This window comes from Amia ocellicauda, chromosome 19 (assembly GCF_036373705.1).
Source record: "Amia ocellicauda isolate fAmiCal2 chromosome 19, fAmiCal2.hap1, whole genome shotgun sequence".
NCBI classification, from domain to species: Eukaryota; Metazoa; Chordata; class Actinopteri; order Amiiformes; family Amiidae; genus Amia; species Amia ocellicauda.
Genome location: NC_089868.1, coordinates 16,469,735 through 16,490,705, shown reverse-complemented (window position 1 = coordinate 16,490,705; position 20,971 = coordinate 16,469,735). Strand labels below are relative to the sequence as shown.

Sequence of the window (20,971 nt, the reverse complement as noted above, 5' to 3'; positions counted from 1 at the left end):
ACACTAATGACCCGCTGTCTCCCCCGATCAAACCTGCCGTCCGTCTCTGTGTGTAGCACCTCATTGTGGCAGTACACAACTGGGTCCTCAGCTTTAATAAAACCAGGCCATAAATCTAACGCCGAATAGGAAGCAGTAGCACTTCAATTTAGTAGACATTAATGACAATATAATTACACCGGAAACCCTTTCAAGTAGACTGTAATACATTACAGCTTCTTAATGCATTTCAAAAGATATTGAAAAGGTATATTGTTAGGTATTGTTTTTGGGGAGGTTTGTTATTAAACTCTGTCTATTCAAATACGTTTACATAACGTAAAAAAATGAAGCACCTAATTACATTAAACATGTCACATTAACAATGATTTGTTACTATTACACCTGGTTTCTAATATATTTTTCTCAGCTGCTTCCAACACAGCCCTGTCTATAGAATAAGCTGCCTGACCAATAGTAATTAATGCATGTGATTGGTCAACAGGATTAGTTACCATGAACAAGTACCTAAGCACCCTGCAGCAGGGTCTTTACAAGCAAGTGAGAGCCGAGTTTCCATGTGCTTACAGTGTCCAGGTGTGTGCGCTGGTGCTTTGCCCGGTCACTGGAGTTGCTGAAAGCTTTCTGGCAGCCCGGGTGCTGGCAGAGGTATGGCTTTTCTCCTGTGTGACTGCGCAGGTGGATCTTGAGGTTCTCGAGCCGTGAAAAAGCCTTGTTGCAGCCTTCAAACTGCAATAAAAGTACCCACACAACACAGAGAGAAAAACATAAATTAGTGGGGAGAAATATTCAATAAACCTGCTCCCGCCACAATGAGCGCAGTGTATGCCGGTGTTGGTCCCACCATAAATCACTGCACGGCACAACATCTGTGCTCAGTCAGGGAGAGAAGACAGATCCTAAGCCATTAATTTAGATTAGCAGCAGAGACAAGTTGTGTCAGATTGGTAGATACACTCTGGAATTAGCACCCTTTTCTCCTTTCCCCTGCTTTTTCCTGCATAAAAAGCAATATCTGCTGTTTGTCACATTTATTAGCCTAACTAAAAGGGTATAATTTCTAAATGAATTCCCAAACATGCATTTGATGGTGCAGCTTTCTCACAATCTGGCTGCCACACACTTTGAACACACACTACAGAGGCGTGTGCACAGGACCACCTCAGGGTGTAATAAAGGATTTAAAAAGAAAAAGGAAAACTTTATGCACAGCGGGTTATGCCTGGTATAACAACTATATTAAAGAGATGCCATTTATAGCCATTCCCCAACACAAAAAATAAATGAAACACTAAATTAAAATCTTGGAAAAATGGCTTGAAACTATAAAATAACAAGTACCTGGGTGATATGTGACAGGAATATGGTTTAGAAAGTTACTGTACAGTTAAAACAATCTATGACGGTATAGTGTTACTGCACAGTGCTCCACCAGAGCATGTTTATTATACCTGGCTATTTTTCACAAGGATATACAGCTGACATCAATTTTGCACCAACGATTGTGAGTGTGAAATTTAATGAAAAGGTACTGTATAAAACGTCTGAAATGTTCAGTTGCAAAGGATAACTGTTTTCAAAGGTTAATGTTAAAATCAGAAATAATCACAGAAATCTCATTTAGATTCCATCAAAAACATAAATATGCTGAACTGCACAGAATGAGGACAAGACTGCTATTTCAGGGAGGCTTGAACATAAAGGAAGGCTATAACTATTTTTGGGTAGAATAAATTGAACTCATCTTGAATGGTAAGAGATGGTGAAATGTATATTATCTATATTATAAATCACATATGAGAAACCAGCCATTCACAGAGCAGCATCTCCAAAACATCTTGTACCTCTTATCTTGCGTATAAATGTCATCCCGTGCAGAGAATTATCAGTTACCAATGCCGTTTCAGGGCACTTAATGCTAGCGGTGCATGTTTTGGACCCAAAAAAATGTAGATGGAGAAAAAATATTTGTGTGTCTTATGCTCACGAGTGATTTATAATAAATTAACAGGTTGTGCGAAGGGTGTCTCTTATTGTAGAAGAGATTTCATTTTGTGAAGTTTGTGCAGCAGTTTTTGAATCAGCTTCACTTTGCTGTCCTCTTGTCAAAACTGCATGAGATTACATCTTACATACAATAAGAGACCAACTTCACACATTCTTTTCACTTATAAAAGGTAAATAGCAGTTAGTGTTGTCATTAATTAACCAAGCTTGTATAATGAGTGAGAGTAAATATAGCAATATAGAAGCAGGGGCAAAACAAACTAATTAGGCTTTCTGGGAGCTATAGCCCCATCTATATAAGATAGACACAATGGACTGACAACAGTGCTTTATACTGCAAGCAGTTTGAGAGGTTTTAATCAAGTAATACTAAAACAAATCTACTGATAAAATATCCAGCCTTTACAAAAAAAACTCCTACAGGTACAATTAAGTCATGCATCAAAACTACTTTAGTCTGTTTGCAAATATTTTCTCTTACAGTGAAAATCACTGATTGTAGACACATGCGTCTCCCATGATCAATGCGGTATGGGAGCACACGCAACTGCACATTTGTAATCACCTCTATTTCCCCCAAAGGGACACAATAATATCTTCAGCTTGTTAAATCTATCAACGACATTTGTTAAAAATTGGGTGAAATCTGGAGCTCAGATGGTTCAGACTATAAGTACACGTTTACAGCCCGTGCTGTTTTCCAGAAGTGACAAGTGAACTGGGCTCTTAAACACAGCTGCCTGGGAATGCTTACAGTCCACAGTCCGTGTCCATTAGTAAGCTATGACAGCATGTGAAATACTTTTCATTCGAGCTGCCTAGTTGTTTTGGTAACATACAATTCCACATTATACTTTGACATAGAGGAGCTACCTCTCCTGCTAACTGCAGATGCAACAAGGAGATAAAATGGTGAACCAATGGGTGCTCACTCTGAACAGGAGATTCATACATGTGAACGTGTCCCTGAAGAGACCGTTCAGCATGGCTCTTTCATGAGGTTGTACCGTCTGCTCATCAAAGCACCAACGTATGGAGTAGCACCATATGTAATCTATATCCCCATAGTTAATCCTGCTGTACAATTAAGTAGGATGCACGGTGGCTGTAGCGACAGACATCAATACACACATGTATTCAGGTTGCCTCTACGTAACAATGAGTTCTTTGGTCCAGAGCTGAACACATGGTCCTTCCTGTACAATTACTTATCTGTTACACTATCTCAGCTCTCCATCTCCTGCCCTTTATCAACTGATCGTGAGCGAGACACATTGAGCTCAATGCGCCCCGGTTGAGATTCCAGGTTATCTTTGTAGCTTCTGTAGTGAAACCTGACATTGAAATGCTCTCTTCCTTTGTCGGCTGACCTCTACCTGAATCTTCTTTGCCAGCTCCAGTTACATCAGTGCATCACAGTCCTATTCTTCTAAGAGCTTTTTAACCCATTTTTATTCCCTGCTCATCTATGGCTCCTGCATTCAGAGTTTCCCTATAGTTAATACCAGCGTAACTGTAGCTGAAGTGAACTACGGATGGCAAGGTTGACCCGATCAGGGATGCTCTTTAGCAGTAGAGGACGATTCAAATAGGGTTACATGTGTTCCTGTGATTGGGCTTAAAACACTTTTTACTCTCTTTTAAGTCCCTGCCGGCTGGTTATATAATATACTTTAAATTTTGGATTACAAAAAGCCACTACTAGGAATTGTCCTATTTAGCACAAAGATGCCGTGTCAGTCTGGTACAGCAGGGGGTCATTAAATGAAGTCCTGACTGTGAATGATAAATAATCAGCCAATTTAATCCTTGACACCTAAACACCCATCAATTTAAATTTAATGTAATCATACACTTCTACATTCTACATTTCTTTTCTATTTTATGAAGAATATAAAATGTCCGTCTCTCAAACACAGATACGGATATTTGGGGATTTCGAACGTACACCATAAAAAGTTGTGACTGGAATTACAAATACATGGTTCTTGGTCTCAGGGATTCAATTACACAATGCATTTGGGGTTACTCTGGGATAATAACAGACTATAAAAGCATTACTTGTATTTACATTGCATTGTGTTGCCATATGCCCACAGGACCACACACCCATCCAACCAAAAATGAGGTGTGAGTGGTAAGTTTAAAATACTGTTAGTGCAGGAAAAAACGTGACATGCATAAAAAAATCCCACAAAACCATAATTACTGGCCTGCCCGTTTTCCTTAAAAGTAAAAAAAAAAAAAAAAAAAAAAGGGGGGGGGGTTCTGTTTAAAAAATACGAGACGTCTGCTCTGTAAACACAACTTGCTTTACAGTTAGAATAATAAAACTGCTTGAAAGTAAAGAAAGGGAGAACCTAATAAGGCCTCAAAATTGAGGCCATCAATACTGACCTACCTCTTAGGATAGACAGGTACCATGCTGACTAAAAAAATATTGGCAAGCACTCACTTAAAAATAACATGGGAAAAACTGAAGTTTAGAAAATAAATAAACAGAAGCGTAATAGATGTCCTAATTGTGTGTGTTTCTAGATAGATTAAATAATCACTGCTTTATAGTTTTCCTTTAACTTAATATGAAGCTAAAGTAAAAAATTTATGACCCCATCGAGAAAGCTGTGTTAATCATGTAAAACCTGCCATTAGTCTAAATGGATGCTGCCAAGAGGTCTGTGCCTGTAGTTTTCCAATTTCCCGTATACATTAGGCTTCCTCAACGTACACTGGCATTTTGTGAAGTTACCCAATGATATATTATGTTTGTGGTACTCAAACTACATGTTCAAAGGACCATGCCAGTTTAATCCATAATCTGTAAAGCCATAATATATGTTTATAAGCGTTTTTTGGGAAACGTTTCAAAATATGGGTTCATTAACAACACTGTAGTTACATGGTAGTTGGACTGTAACACAAATTGTAGTAAAGGTAGTCATTACTCATAGTTACAGCAAAATCCATGGACTGAAGAGTAATTACAAGATGAGCGTAGATCTTGATTAAGAAAAATGATCTATCTCTATAATAACATTATCTGTAGGTCAAAATATAGTTTGAATTGAATCTTGAATGTCAGCAAAACCTTAGCCGAAGCTCACTTACAAAATATAAGACATGAAGAAGTAAACACACATTTTCTTTATTTCTGCATTTTGGAAAAAAGTAATAAAGATCCAATTTACCCATAATTGTTAAAACAGAAATAAATTAATGAATGACCTTTGACAGTTTACTTCTTTGTGCTTTAAACATGATTATGTAAGCCCTACATATTGTACCATGAAGCATGGATGTTTCCATGAACATCAATTATTTCATATATTTCTACATTAATTGAATGGAAATGTTTTGTTGCCCGTAGACAGCCTCACTTTCTGCAGGTGCCACAACAACAAAATGCATACAATTCACAGCTCTAAGGACTTGTTGAAAGTCTGCCAATTCAAAGAAGTAGTTTCGCCTCTTCTTTCAAAGCAAACCTTATACATTTGGAAGCTCTCCTTAGAATGGCAGATGTGCTTTGTGAAAGATGTCAGAAATAGATGACTGTCTTAACCAAAAACGGAAAACCCAAACCCACAGTTCTTCGAAAGGATCCCGTTACTAAAAATTGAAATGGGTTTGTAAATTTTATGAACGTGGGAACTGCCTCGTTTCAAGCAGTTTGACTCGTCAAATCTCGATCCAGTTGAGGACAAAGGTAAACAATTTATTTCTAAGCACAATTATTAACTTGACTGTAAGTATTATAAATATTGCCTTGGTCTGTTTCAATTAACTTTAGCTGCACATTTATGAATTTTGTCTGATTATAAAGCATGCACAGACCTTTGCTTATAAAATAATTGTGCAGTTGAGATAACCCAATAAACACCCATTTATTTTCAACCACGACTAGCATAGCAACCGCAGTTATGAAAAGCAGACAAAACCAATCAACACCACTGTTTATTATCTCCACGTGCATTGTATAAAACTTAAATGTATTGAACAGATTCATATTCACCCATACTTCAGCAAAAAAATGGCCAAGAACGGCTCATTTCTAATGGGGAAAGGTCGTGGGCACAGCAGAGAAACCTTAGAGGACCCTTTTTTTTTTCTTCAGTACATCACTTTGATATTATTCATGAAAACAGTTTAACACTAATCACATTAATTGCTTTAAACATGTTTTTCTTGCCCCTCATAATTATTTTTGAAAGTGAATCGAATAATAATATTACCATAGCTTGTAGCAGTATTTTGAAATGGCCCGATTTGGACTGGATTTAGGCTTTTTGTAAACATTTGCATGACAGTCTTCATCTGACATGCCTGTTAGGAGCAGGGGATCACAACAGACAAGCGCTGAGCCAAACAGGCTCGGCAAGAAGGTGGAGCAGTAGCTGATGTTTTCATGGGAAATGAGTTATGACTGCAGGAGAGAAGGTTTCACAGTTCTGCAGTTAAATAGGTCCAGTGTACCATTAAAAAAGCTCATTAATATCCAGCATAGCCATAAGATCATTCAAACAAACTGCCCATTATTATATAGTGCTAAGGAAAGTGCAGGTCATATTGGCTGCTGACAGACGAGCATCTGATGGAAACCCCCCAAAACAAACTGCAGCCCAAAGGGTTTTCAACCATCATTAGAAAATCTTGTGTCTGAGCATTAAGGGGTCTTACAACCTGGTTCATGTCTTGCAACCTGGTTCAATATGCTTTTTGTCAGAATAATATTGCAGATATTATTGCAAAGCTGATTTTTCCAGTGTTTGGTGTCGACTCGCTGATGTCTCAGAAAGTCCAGCCGCCCTGTGACTCTCAGGGGCAGCAGCTAATGATGGGAAAAGCCAGATTAAAAACTTTTGAAGTGATTCACCGTTAAATACCAAGACATTCATCATAACTCAGTTCTGGCTGCAGATTTATTAGAGGGTACAAAGAGTAAATTTACATACTCTGAGATGTATTAAATAAATATGTAGGCTATGTATGTATACACAGCTCTGGAATAAATAAGAAACCACTGCAATCAGCATCTCTACATGTATGGCAGCCATTCCATTTCATTCATATTTTTATTTGGAATTTGGAAGAAATGTTGTCAGTAGTTCATAGAATAAAACACAAATGTTCATTTTACCAAAACACATGAACCTATGAATAGTAAAACCAGAGAAACTGATAATTTTGCAGTGGTCTCAATTTCTTCCAGAGCTGTATATAGAACTACTTTATACCACATTAAAATAAAAAACACATTGTTACATCAAACTTATTCTATGGAAATCAGCGGATTTATTTCCTATTGGAAACACACTTTGGAAACATCAGGATCACAACAATAAATATAATGTGTGGATCCCACAACTGTTCAGCCGATTGATTTTGTTAAGTTAAAGTGTAGCATTAGGAATGGTCCTTTATGGCAGAATGGATTAACACTTTGATAAGGGAAAACAAACATTTCCTATAATGTCAACTGGTTAGAAGAAAAATACTTAAACAGTACTTTCGAAACCAAAACGATTGTAAAAGGCAATTTATTTTGTCGGTACAGTTTTTATAGTGTCCTTTGGCATTATAAAAGCACAGTGTACAAACCGCTATGCAGTTACCAAATAATGCTCTTGCAATTCACGAGTATTCACAAGAAGGTTTGATAAAATCTACAGTGTTGCTCGAGTTTATTACAGCATGGCTCAAAGCACTGACCTCTCAGGAAAACCACAATCACTTCTGCTACCTTAAGTGGAGACTTTGAAATGAAATGTTCCAACTGCAGGACCGAGGAACATGTGCATTTAATCTTACTGGTTAAAAACACCCTGTGGCTACCACAGTAAAGAGCTCGAGAAACGTAAATGGATGAAATTATATCCATATGATTAAATGAGACAGTTAAGGAGAAACACGTTTCTCGTGTACTTCATCAGGGATAAAATTAAACACAGCTTTGCCTAAATATTCAGATTAAATAGTTTACACATATCATTTCCACATAGAGCTGATATTTCTTTTAGCAGCCCACCGCATCTGTTGTAAATAAAGCTTCATCTGAATCTAACATTCACTGCACTTTTCACATGTGCTGCAGTTCGCCGTAGATGTGTTCATACACTAATACTGCGGGGATGTAGTTTTTTTTCCTTTTTTCTAAATAATAAATGTTAAAATGCTTCCTTTATGGATGGTTTAAGTGAGATAATAAATATATAACCCTTTAAATGATTTCCAGATGTAATTTCACACTTAGACTGTAATGTTTGAAACCAAAGAGTGAGTAAGGGAGGTAGTCATTAAGGGAACATATTTGAAATAAAATCCTATTGAGCAACTGTTTTATGCTTAATGCAGTTTTCCATGTGGTTAGCTTAGTAATCTGAAGCAAAAAAAAAAAGTAAAAAAAAATAATAATAATAAGTTTACACACAAAATAATAAAAAACGGACTCGTATACACTGCAAAACAAAAGCAAACAATGGCATGAGTACTGAATTAGGCATTTCACCTAATTGGCAACACACCGTGTCATTTTTTCTACTGTTCTATGATTGTTTGCTACAAAACTTCTGATTAACTTTCCACCAGTGATTGAAAAAGGGACATTATAAACATCTCTACTGCAGCCCAGCCTCTGTCCTTTGCCCACTATGTTAAACACGGTCATACTTCAGCTGTGATTGTTTTTTCAAAGCAAAGCTGAGCCACAACACAAAACTGACCACAGAAAGCCTGGAGATAAGAGGGCGCAGCAAATGTTTGCTCTGTAGCAGTTAATGGCAGCACTTTTCTTTAAGTGACATTTACACTTCATGTAATTATATAATAACTAGCCAGACAACAGACTAATACCAAAAAACATACAGCATGGGTTTCACCTAGTGTTACCATATGGTCCCATAATCCCCTGGACTCATTTGTTCCTAAACTGAAACAAACATTTTAAATGGAAAACATAAGTGTAAAGCCTTTGTTAAACTGATATTACTAATTACTGCAAGTGATTTTTTAATGCATATATTTATTTATGATTCGGTAATAAATGTATTAAGTAAATTATTACTCAGCCATAGCCAGTGCTCTATTTCAAAGTTGACAGGAAATTTGAAATATGAGTAACCTGGAAAAAATATTCAGGATGCATTTAAATTTTTTATTTCATAAAAATATAGTCCTGAAATGCTGCTTGGCAGTAATTCAAAATATCAAGTTAGCAAAGATTTAACACTCAATGTACGAGTTAATTATTTTCCGTTTAGGAGTAACTTTAAAGCCTGTCCTGAAGTGTGGGAGATTGGGGACATATGGTACGCATAGATGCAGGAATTATACAAATCATTGCCAGCCTCCAAAAAAAACACTTTTTCAAATGCTAATTCTGATTTCAAAATTAATTAAATAGCCAACAATCTGTAACTGCCTGTGTAATTGGTTCCTAGCTGCAAAAAACAAACACAAAGACTACAGTAAAACACCAGCTGTACACTTTCCCAAGGAAGTACTTTCTAAAGAACTGAAATACACGCTAAAGATGTGAACCATCTCCTGAGACAATATGGGATACAGTCTCACTCACCTAAAGAGATCCTATTATCTCACAGGCACTGAAAGGACCCCACACAGAGTGATACACTGCCCCGTCAGATTGTACTATTCTAGTACACATTTCTGCTTTAAATATGCAGCACCACATGTGATTTAGTGGTCATCATATAATGAGAATCCCTCGAACCCATTACACATCTGAATGTAACCTCTGCTCCATATTGTAATTTGCCTAGTCCACTTGTATAGCCAACACACAGCATCACTTCTCATTATCTCTTCAGCAATATAGCATTGTGACCAACAGAGCCTGTTGAGTATTGTAGTCACTGGGGTGACCCCCATTATGACTTACCTTCTAAAAATATCAGGCATCACTCATTTAAATATTTCAGTCTTCTGCGATATGTAAATGTCGCTCTTTAGTGGAACTCCCTTCCCTAGCCAATGTAAAGAATGTCCTATTAAAGACAAATTATTAACATTTACTTATTTCATAACAGAACATTGCAAATCATTCAGATTGCCATTATTCAAAAAAATCTTAATACTTAACTGTAATAGAAGAAAATACTAAATATAGACCTACCTCTGCCCCCATTTATATATTTATTTTCTAGTTTTCAAAGAAGCAACTGACTTATGACAGCAGCTTGTTATTTGAATTGCTTTGAAAACCTTACTATTAATACATTTTTATTATATAATAATAATAATAATAATAATAATAATAATAATAATAATAATAATAATAATTAATTCTGTACTGCCTCTCTTCACTGAATGAGGGGGAACTTGAGCTGTAAGCGCAATGCCCACAACCACAGAACTGCCTGTCAAACCAGGCTGTTTATGAGTTGGGGTGCACGTCATGTAAAGGAAAGACTAATTACAAACAGGCAATCACATAAAGCACACAGACCATGTTTTACAATGCTACTGCATTTTATATGGTATATAATAGCGTTAAACACAGGATCTGATTAAATATCACAACTGCCAGTATTATCAAAGGACATTTAGAAAAGGCTAACTAGAGCATGCAATGCATCTTGTGGCAGGGGATTCATAAATCTGATATTCTGCTGTTACCCGATTCTGTAAATATACATGACATATTGTGGTGTTTTGGCTGTGTATAACGGGGGTTATCAACAGATTCTCCTCATGAGCAAATATGGAAAAACTACAAGACATAAAAACATCAGATGAGGAGTCTTAACAGACACCACAAGAATCAAGAATAAACATATACATACATACACAAATACACAGAGAGCGAGCGAGAGATCTTAAATTGACAAATGAAAAGTGCTTTATGATCAGGACAAACAACACATTTTGTGACATAAGTATCTAGTATACAAGTGCAACATTTTCCTCTGCGACAGTGCTGTGGTGAGGTGCACATGTATCGTGAGCCCAATTCGCTGCAGCTCGTGGGTATTAATTGACTCGACAGCAGGTGCACAGTGGCTGCAATGCAAGCCTCACGAACACCTGGGTCCACTCTCACATAAACTCCAAACAGAATGTATTATTTGGAAGCGGAGCATATATAAATACTAGCACAACTGAGGTTTTCAGCCGCTATACACAAACTGTCAGTCTGTTTACAGATTTCCCATAGCTGACAGAAGTGAAAAATGATTCAGGTCTCACTCAATTCTGAGAGCCCCAGAGCAGGGCCCTGTGAGAGCAGTACCATCTTCAAAACGGACTTAATTGAAACGTTTTGTCTGGATTTAATTGAGCTCCTTTTATCTTGTCTGTCTTTTATTTACAAAACCACAACTTTAGACCTGGTGCAGCTCTGCTCTTTTAGTTTTTTTCACACTTAACAAATAAAGAAGAATGTAATGGCAAATATTCATGAAGCATAAATTAAACAGACTCTTTTACAGCCCTGTGCCAGAATACACTGATTGTGTCATCCACATACAGCATCAGAAATCTGTAACTGTTAGTTCTGCAAATGCAGCTGCAGCTTTCAAGTATGTATCAGTATGTTGGTGGCCTGCCTGGACTGCAAACTCAAACACCTATTTTACAGTTTCAGGATAATTATCTGGCTCGTATTAAGGCTTCCTGGAATTACTAGGCTGTAGAATTTAACCCAGCATGAGCATCTTTACTGCCAGCGTGAACTACTGAAATGAGTGTTGTTTAAATACAGAAAACTGAGGTCTACACATACTTCCACTTTAACATACTTGAATTAGTTTTCATTGCTCATTCTAGAGGGTAAACATAGACATATTTAATGGAAATAAAGATCTTAGTCGCTGAGAAAAGCTTGAATTATATGTATATATGTGACTTACATGTGAATTATGATTATATATGTAATTTGGCCAGTGTGGCAACAATATAAGTTGGTCGACCAAAACAAGAGAAAGTTATATTATTAATTTGCGTGCATATGCTTGCGTAATCCAAGGATTTGGCCAAGCAACAAATCAGCATTGCCAAATATGAAATTATTCTTTCTATTCACGAGCACTCATCTTAAATTTGTATGTTCTTTAAAAACTAAAACTGTGACCAAATAAAAGGCACAATATTGCGAGAAAGGGACCCAGAGGGCCAAAATCTGAAATAAAATTAAGTGTCTCTGATTTCTCAAATCAGATTTCAGCAGCACTCCACATACACTCACCTAAAGGATTATTAGGAACACCTGTTCAATTTCTCATTAATGCAATTATCTAACCAACCAATCACATGGCAGTTGCTTCAATGCATTTAGGGGTGTGGTCCTGGTCAAGACAATCTCCTGAACTCCAAACTGAATGTCTGAATGGGAAAGAAAGGTGATTTAAGCAATTTTGAGCGTGGCATGTTTGTTGGTGCCAGACGGGCCGGTCTGAGTATTTCACAATCTGCTCAGTTACTGGGATTTTCACGCACAACCATTTCTAGGGTTTACAAAGAATGGTGTGAAAAGGGAAAAACATCCAGTATGCGGTAGTCCTGTGGGCGAAAATGCCTTGTTGATGCTAGAGGTCAGAGGAGAATGGGCCGACTGATTCAAGCTGATAGAAGAGCAACTTTGACTGAAATAACCACTCGTTACAACCGAGGTATGCAGCAAAGCATTTGTGAAGCCACAACACGTACAACCTTGAGGCGGATGGGCTACAACAGCAGAAGACCCCACCGGGTACCACTCATCTCCACTACAAATAGGAAAAAGAGGCTACAATTTGCACAAGCTCACCAAAATTGGACAGTTGAAGACTGGAAAAATGTTGCCTGGTCTGATGAGTCTCGATTTCTGTTGAGACATTCAGATGGTAGAGTCAGAATTTGGAGAAAAAAAAGAATGAGAACATGGATCCATCATGCCTTGTTACCACTGTGCAGGCTGGTGGTGGTGGTGTAATGGTGTGGGGGATGTTTTCTTGGCACATTTAGGCCCCTTAGTGCCAGTTGGGCATCGTTTAAATGCCACGGCCTACCTGAGCATTGTTTCTGACCATGTCCATCCCTTTATGACCACCATGTACCCATCCTCTGATGGCTACTTCCAGCAGGATAATGCACCATGTCACAAAGGTCGAATCATTTCAAATTGGTTTCTTGAACATGACAATGAGTTCACTGTACTAAACTGGCCCCCACAGTCACCAGATCTCAACCCAATAGAGCATCTTTGGGATGTGGTGGAACGGGAGCTTGGGCCCTGGATGTGCATCCCACAAATCTCCATCAACTGCAAGATGCTATCATATCAATATGGGCCAACATTTCTAAAGAATGCTTTCAGCACCTTGTTGAATCAATGCCACGTAGAATTAAGGCAGTTCTGAAGGCGAAAGGGGGCCAAACACAGTATTAGTATGGTGTTCCTAATAATCCTTTAAGTGAGTGTATATACATTGAGGAAAAAAGTATTTGATCCCCTGCTGATTTTGTACGTTTGCCCACTGACAAAGAAATGATCAGTCTATAATTTTAATGGTAGTTGTATTTTAACAGTGAGAGACAGAATAACAACAAAAAAATCCAGAAAAACGCATTTCAAAAAAGTTATAAATTGATTTACATGTTAATGAGGGAAATAAGAATTTGACCCCTTTGACTTAGTACTTGGTGGCAAAACCCTTGTTGGCAATCACAGAGGTCAGACGTTTCTTGTAGTTGGCCACCAGGTTTGCACACATCTCAGGAGGGATTTTGTCCCACTCCTCTTTGCAGATCCTCTCCAAGTCATTAAGGTTTCGAGGCTGACGTTTGGCAACTCGAACCTTCAGCTCCATCCACAGATTTTCTATGGGATTAAGGTCTGGAGACTGGCTAGGCCACTCCAGGACCTTAATGGGCTTCTTCTTATGCCACTCCTTTGTTGCCTTGGCTGTGTGTTTTGGGTCATTGTCATGCTGGAATACCCATCCATCAATGCCCTGGCTGAGGGAAGGAGGTTCTCACCCAAGATTTGACGGTACATGGCCCCGTCCATCGTCCCTTTGATGCGGTGCAGTTGTCCTGTCCCCTTAGCAGAAAAACACCCCCAAAGCATAATGTTTCCACCTCCATGTTTGACGGTGGGGATGGTGTTCTTGGGGTCATTCCTCCTCCTCCAAACATGGCGAGCTGAGTTGATGCCAAAGAGCTCGATTTTGGTCTCATCTGACCACAACACTTTCACCCAGTTCTCCTCTGAATCATTCAGATGTTCATTGGCAAACTTCAGACGGGCCTGTACATGTGCTTTCTTGAGCAGGGGGACCTTGCGGGCACTGCAGGATCATTAACAAGATCCTCCCGTGTAGTTCTGGGCTGATTCCTCACCGTTCTCATGATCATTGAAACTCTATGAGGTGAGATCTTGCATGGAGCCCCAGACCGAGGGAGACTGACAGTTATTTTGTGTTTCTTCCATTTGCGAATAATCGCACCAACTGTTGTCACCTTCTCACCAAGCTGCTTGGCGATGGTCTTGTAGCCCATTCCAGCCTTGTGTAGGTCTACAATCTTGTCCCTGACATCCTTGGACAGCTCTTTGGTCTTGGCCATGGTGGAGAGTTTGGAATCTGATTGATTGATTGCTTCTGTGGACAGGTGTCTTTTATACAGGTAACGAGCTGAGATTAGGAGCACTCCCTTTAAGACACCTGGGAGCCAGAAATCTTGCTGATTGATAGGAGATCAAATACTTATTTCCCTCATTAACATGCAAATCAATTTATAATTTTTTTGAAATGCGTTTTTCTGGATTGTTTTGTTGTTATTCTGTCTCTCACTGTTAAAATACACCTACCATTAAAATTATAGACTGATCATTTCTTTGTCAGTGGGCAAACGTACAAAATCAGCAGGGGATCAAATACTTTTTTCCCTCACTGTATGTACACAACATTTGTCTGCTTTACTTCACGTGACAAGTTTCAGTGGTGGAAAATTCTAACCTGAGAAAAACGATTTAACCTCTTCTTCTTATTGAGACCTATACAGAAGGAAACCCTATTATTTTTTCATTGTCCCAGCATTAAAGCTCCTCAGATTAAATTATTTTTGGTCCAAGAGGTGGCATATTACAAAAGTGGAGCCCTCCAATGCAATCATTCCATATTCGCTCCAATTAATGATGACTTAGCACCTTTGTAACAGATGTGGCTTATTTTAGCTTTTGGCAAGTCAATCCAGTGGATAGTGGGACCACATCCTGCGTTTTATGTACATAAAAGTAGCTACATGTACCCTAATTCAGGACCAACCACAGAGAAACTGCCACTGAACTTCATTCATCAAAGTCCACTGTGGTTGCTCCTTCACGTCACAGTGAAGCCATTCTTCAGCATTACTCACACCTCCATTCGGCCTTCTCTCCTTCGCTGGCACACATCTCCTTTTATACAAAGAAAGTTGACACAGCTGTCTCAAATGCAAACCAAGGCATGTCATTTGATAGCTTGAATGTGACAACAAATAAACATTTTAAAGATCGCTGCTGCCAACCAAAACATTTCACATCCAAATGCATAATAATATTTGGAAAGAAAACAGAAATTAGAAATTGAACAATAGGTCAAGCTGGCATTGTATTCAATACCAGCCAGGGAGTGCTGTTAAAAAAAAAAATGTGTTTTGCAATACTAGTTATTGAAACCAAACCTTGCTGTACGCCCATCTACACGCCTGACAGAGAATCGGGCCATTGCTGCCATATTTCAGAGCTCAGATATCTAATAAATATGTGGTGAAATTACCTTCCCGCATTTTGTGCTTGTGCCTGGATTGTGTCTTGCTGCCTCAGTCCTGTGTTGCTGAAGACACCATATCAATGTGTGGTTTTTCCAGCTCATTGCAGCGATATGCTCACCCTATTACCACACACTCCCTGTGCAGTTCCTACAAATGCCAAAATGCTTCACATAGACCTGGATTTTTTTTCATTAACTCATAGCACTCCTCCTTTAAGTTTCAACTGATGAAATTACCATTTAACAGTGTAATGATTCAGTATGTGATTTGTGCTAATGAAGTGATGAAATAATCTATAATGTTTTGTATAAACGAATGTTATTCTCTATTTCTGTTCCACATATACATAAAAGCAGTCTTTATTTAAGGCGCCTAAAGCTGGACTATAGCATTTATACATTTTTCCTTCGATTTAAACATTTTATTATGTTGGCTCGAGTTTCTGACAGTGCTCTCCACTGCTCTGCCAGAGATGGGTGGGACGGCCTATCATCTCCATTTTAACGCTGCGCTGAAAATATTATTTCTCTGAGCTCTGATGGAGTTTGCTGGACTGTACACTCATTGTTTTCCCCCAAGGTATTTCCCACAAAGTCACTTTCCTATTATTCGTTTATTCTATTGTTCTTTGCACAGCTTTATTTTCTACTGGCCAAAGCATGTTACAAAAGTCTGTAGACAGCTGCACAATGTAAATATACATACTAGCAATTGAAGTCCACAGGATGTAAACATTTATGAAGGAGTGCCCTCATAATAACAACCAACAACGATGACGACAACATCATCAACCTGGCATCAGTACACAAAATATTCCAACAGTTTCTTGTGTTTCTAATTTGTAAGGGATTGTTCAAGATCTGAGTGAATTCCCTGATTCTGGGTTATCTCTATGGTCACCACACTGTCCTCAAACCTACGTTGCTGTTTCCCATTAGTGCCTTGTTCTGGCTGTGCTTGTGATAAGCTGATGATGTCAACAAGGCAGGTTTTTTTTCTTTTTCCTGCCCCCCTGGGTGGTCATCTTGGGGCTGAGATCTCCCCGCAGACGCAGATGTTCAATCCAGCACACACATGCTGTGGTGGATCTCAAAGGCCTGTTTGGCTCGTGGAATCTCCTAGCGCAGCTACACAACGATAAACATATAACATCCGAACATTCAGAAACATTCAATATCATTTCAACCGTTTTCCTTCATTGTGGTTTTTGTCTGTGGCTTTGGTTGCAGGGAAAAGGCACTTTTCTGCATTGGGTAACATGCTTCCTCGAACTTCTGCCATTTCATGACCATGTACCTACTAAATCGTGCCCTCCTACTACACATCTTCACTCAAGCAAATAGAAACTAAATGAATAAATCTCAGGTTCAAATGCAGATTGTTCACATGATACATGTTTGTGATTAATACAACAGCTTTTTATCATTTGAAAATGTTTCCTACAAAACATTAATTGGATAAAAAAAAACTTCAATGAACAAAGTATTTCCAATTACATATCTGTTTCAGCGAATATTAAATTATATCTGGTGAATTTCTATTACCACCAGATTACGGAATACAACATTTCTTTTTTATAATGCTGTTACTATACAGATACAAAATGGCATGTTGTCTTTTTATATTTACAGTATATATTGTTTTAAATTACTCATCAGGCACTTGTTTACCTTACCAGTAATATGAGTATGAACTTGGCACTTACAGATTTTCAGATGTTTGCCAGTAAGTCCACTGACTGCATTACAAAACGCGCTATGTTTATTCATATGTAATATCCATTTTCCATCAGCGTACTAAATTGTGCATGACCTAATTTTATTCTTGGCTTAATCCTTTTATAATATTAAATTGGCCTATCCACTACTTTATTTTTTTCTTCAAGATAATAATTCACCATTTCTAAGGGAATATTTCAAGTGACACGTTTTTTAATGCTATCTATATCAGTCAGACAGAAATGTAATGACCAGTAATTTACACCACAATCATATTCTTTTTCCTTTTCTTATTTTATAGTACTAAATAGGAAAAAAGTGTTTAAATTAGTCACAGTTTCAACCAGTTGAATCTAGGAAAAGCTCATTAAGAGTGTGAAACAGTAACATGTTTCCATATGTTGTAAATCTGTACTATATTTCTTTTTGGAAGGTATTTCAACTCTTGACAAGTAAGCTAGAAAAATAAACTAACACTTATTTTTAATGAAGAAAACAATACATAAAATGTGGCATTATATCAAATAACAATACTTCATATCTTTAAAGCTATTAAGACAGTGTTTCCAGAGGGATATAAAAAATAGCCCAATAGCAATAAGCCTCAATAAATAGCAGTATCTCTTTGCACAAAACAAGAAGGACTTTGTCTCCCAGAGTTTCTTCCTTAGCCAGTGCTCCTCTGCTGCACAACGAAGGGCTATCCCTCTATACAGGATGAAGGATGGAGTTTTCTGGTCAGCGTGAAATAAATGTGTCATTAGCCATATTTCAGTTTTAAATGGCGCAACGCTTTCTCCATGAAACTATATTCCTCGCAAATTGTTCAGCTATTCATGGCAACAACACGCTCAAACGGGAAACATAAAAACACACTGTACTTTCTGTGTTGCTAATAAAATAAGTCAATCAATGAAAAGAGCCAGACTTTTAAAAACGTATTTTACTAGCATCAATTCAGAAATGGACTTAATTTTTGCCTCTCTTAAAACTATAATGCAATAATAATTCAAATGACTTAACCATTAAAACATTACCCTTTTTGTGGTAACAGATTTTTTTTTTTTTCATTCAGCAAAGCTAAGTAAGCAAGTAAATAAATAAATAAATAAATAAATAATTACTTAAGTGCCATTTGGAATTCCAAGAGTGACTCAGCTAAATGCAGTTCTAGCTGCAGTTTTTCCAGAACCATTTGCCAAGCTTTCAAAAGTCTAGCACTTTATTCTGTGAGCTGACCTGCTGGGACAGCTCTCCCTGACAGCAGACACTCAGCCACACGCCCCAGAGACCAAGCTCAGGCAACGGGCACACATGCTCCCACGTCTCGGTAAAGATGCTCACATTTATGAGCAACCTTTGAAGAGAAAAATAAATAAAACACCCGCCTGTTTACCTTAAAACACATTTGTGTTAGTTTAACAAGATTATTTCCTAATCAAGGGAAAGAAATACCCCTCTCTCTCTTTCTTTTACTTAAAGTAGCAGGACAAAATGCCAAACACAACATAAACTAACCTCCTGAAATGCCTGTGAAAACATATTTTAGTCATGTGTGTGTTCAAAGCTGATTAGTATGGTCTATGTTCAAATTACAAATATTAATAGCAGTGAATTTATGAACCAAGAGAGCAGGGTTTATGAGTCCTTGGCTGTGGATTTTCTCCCATCCACAGCAACTGGAAAGTCTGCATACATTTGGACAGACTACCCCTTCGGGTGAAAAAAGAAGCTTATTGTTGAAATGTCAGGGCCTGTAACATTGTATAAAACATCCAGGTCCGAGCTCCTAATTAATGTGTGTTCAAAAGCAGCACTGTACGCCTGTGAAATTATTGTTGGCTGCTCAGCTCCTTGAGTAATTGTCAGCGGGCTCTGCCATGGGCACTGTGCAGGACAACCATTCACATAAATCTGTGATGTTGTTGTTGTCTTTAACAAAGCAGTGGGAGCGAGCGCTGAGGGAACCCAAGAGTAGTGCTCAGATGCTCAGAGACAGCACAAACTACAGGGGAGAAGGTCTGCTTTCAGACTGTAAGTCTAATGGTAGCCTTTGTGCATCAACGTCCCTCACATAAAAGACAGGTGCACAGTAATGCTGTCAAAACAAGTTTAATCTGCTTCATTCGGTGCACTGTCACACACAGAGAATCACTCTGGCCTTGCTCTCACTGTGAGGCCTACTTTATGAAGACAGCAGAGTGACCAGCAGTAATGTGACAACATGAGTTATAGTATGAAATATCACAGCCTGTCTCCGATGCCGTTTATGGGGTTCATTTTGACCGTGTACATAAAGAGTTAGTATAAGAGCTGCGACTCACTCTCCGCACTGACAGTGAGGAAATTAAAGGCACGCTCGGTCGGTGTGTGTGCTCCTGGGCAGTGTGAATTAAGTGACTGGGACAGGGTGGGGGGCTTCAGGCCGCTTCAGGCCCACGTCCTGCAACACTCTATCGGTGCGCCAGTGATGTGCAAGAAGTCTGACCTCAATGGAGACAGGGGAGAGGGCAGGGAACCCAGACTTATCAAAGGGCTTCTTGTTTGGCTGTTTATTGATAGCAGAAAAGAGTGGAGCAGATGTTTTTCTCAGTAGCTACTTGTGATCTCCCTGTCGCTCTTTTTTTAAGTGCGTCATCCTGACGGTCAGCTACCAACTACATTAATACCTCAGCAAACCAGAATCTGGACGTACTGAATGCCTTTCTTGGCCTTGTGTAAACCCCAGCCAGACGTTATATACAGTGGTCACAAAATATCTGTATTTAAGACACCTTCAAAAGTACTACAAATTAAAATTCAACTCAATCATGCCTCTGGATACAGGTCCATATAGCACATTCACTGTAGTTGACTGGTCCTGATAATTATTTTAATTAGTGGTTGTTAATTAAGGATGTAATGCATGAATGTGAAAATAATGAGCTGTGAAATTATTTTAAATGCCAACAAATTAAAAAATCAATGCAGCAATAGGTCAATTTACTGAATACCAGCCGAGATTAGGGTGAGAGTGAAATCTAATCACACTGTTCACCACACCTGATGTGCAGTTCTTGCCAAATTATTGCAAAGTCAAAGTTGAAGGCTTCACTCAGGCCCAGATCAAATCAAAACGTCCACCCTCCTTGCTAATGGCATAATCCAAACATAGCATGTCAGCTTTTTCTTTTCCTTGACACTTCTCCCATGCAGCCAATGGAAATTATGCGCCCAAGTCCTGGATTTGGAATTGACATCAGTGTGTGCGTCAGAACTGGGAATTAATTCAGGTGTTACCTGAGCAAATTCACCCAGTAAAGTGTGAATGGGTGCCATCAGTAGTGTCTGTTACTCCGACAGCGATCAGCACTAGGGAGGGTCCGGTATTTTCCATAATTAAGTGTGGCTCGTCAGAAACTTCCAAATGCTGGAATGATTTCTATATGAAGTTCAACATTTCCGAATGAAATTAAACCAATGCCCATGGGAATAAATCTGATCACAGCTTACTGAAC

At 38.4% G+C, this 20,971-nt stretch overlaps 1 protein-coding gene across 1 annotated transcript in view; it reads right to left on the bottom strand.

Moving 5' to 3' along the window:
- The window catches only part of LOC136715028 (zinc finger protein GLIS1), a 61,424-nt gene that overhangs the window by 25,497 nt on the left and 14,956 nt on the right, over positions 1-20,971 (bottom strand). The window contains exon 4 of the mRNA XM_066692702.1: positions 568-729. Coding sequence (XP_066548799.1) covers positions 568-729 — 162 coding nt within the window. The remainder of the gene's footprint in view (positions 1-567; positions 730-20,971) is intronic.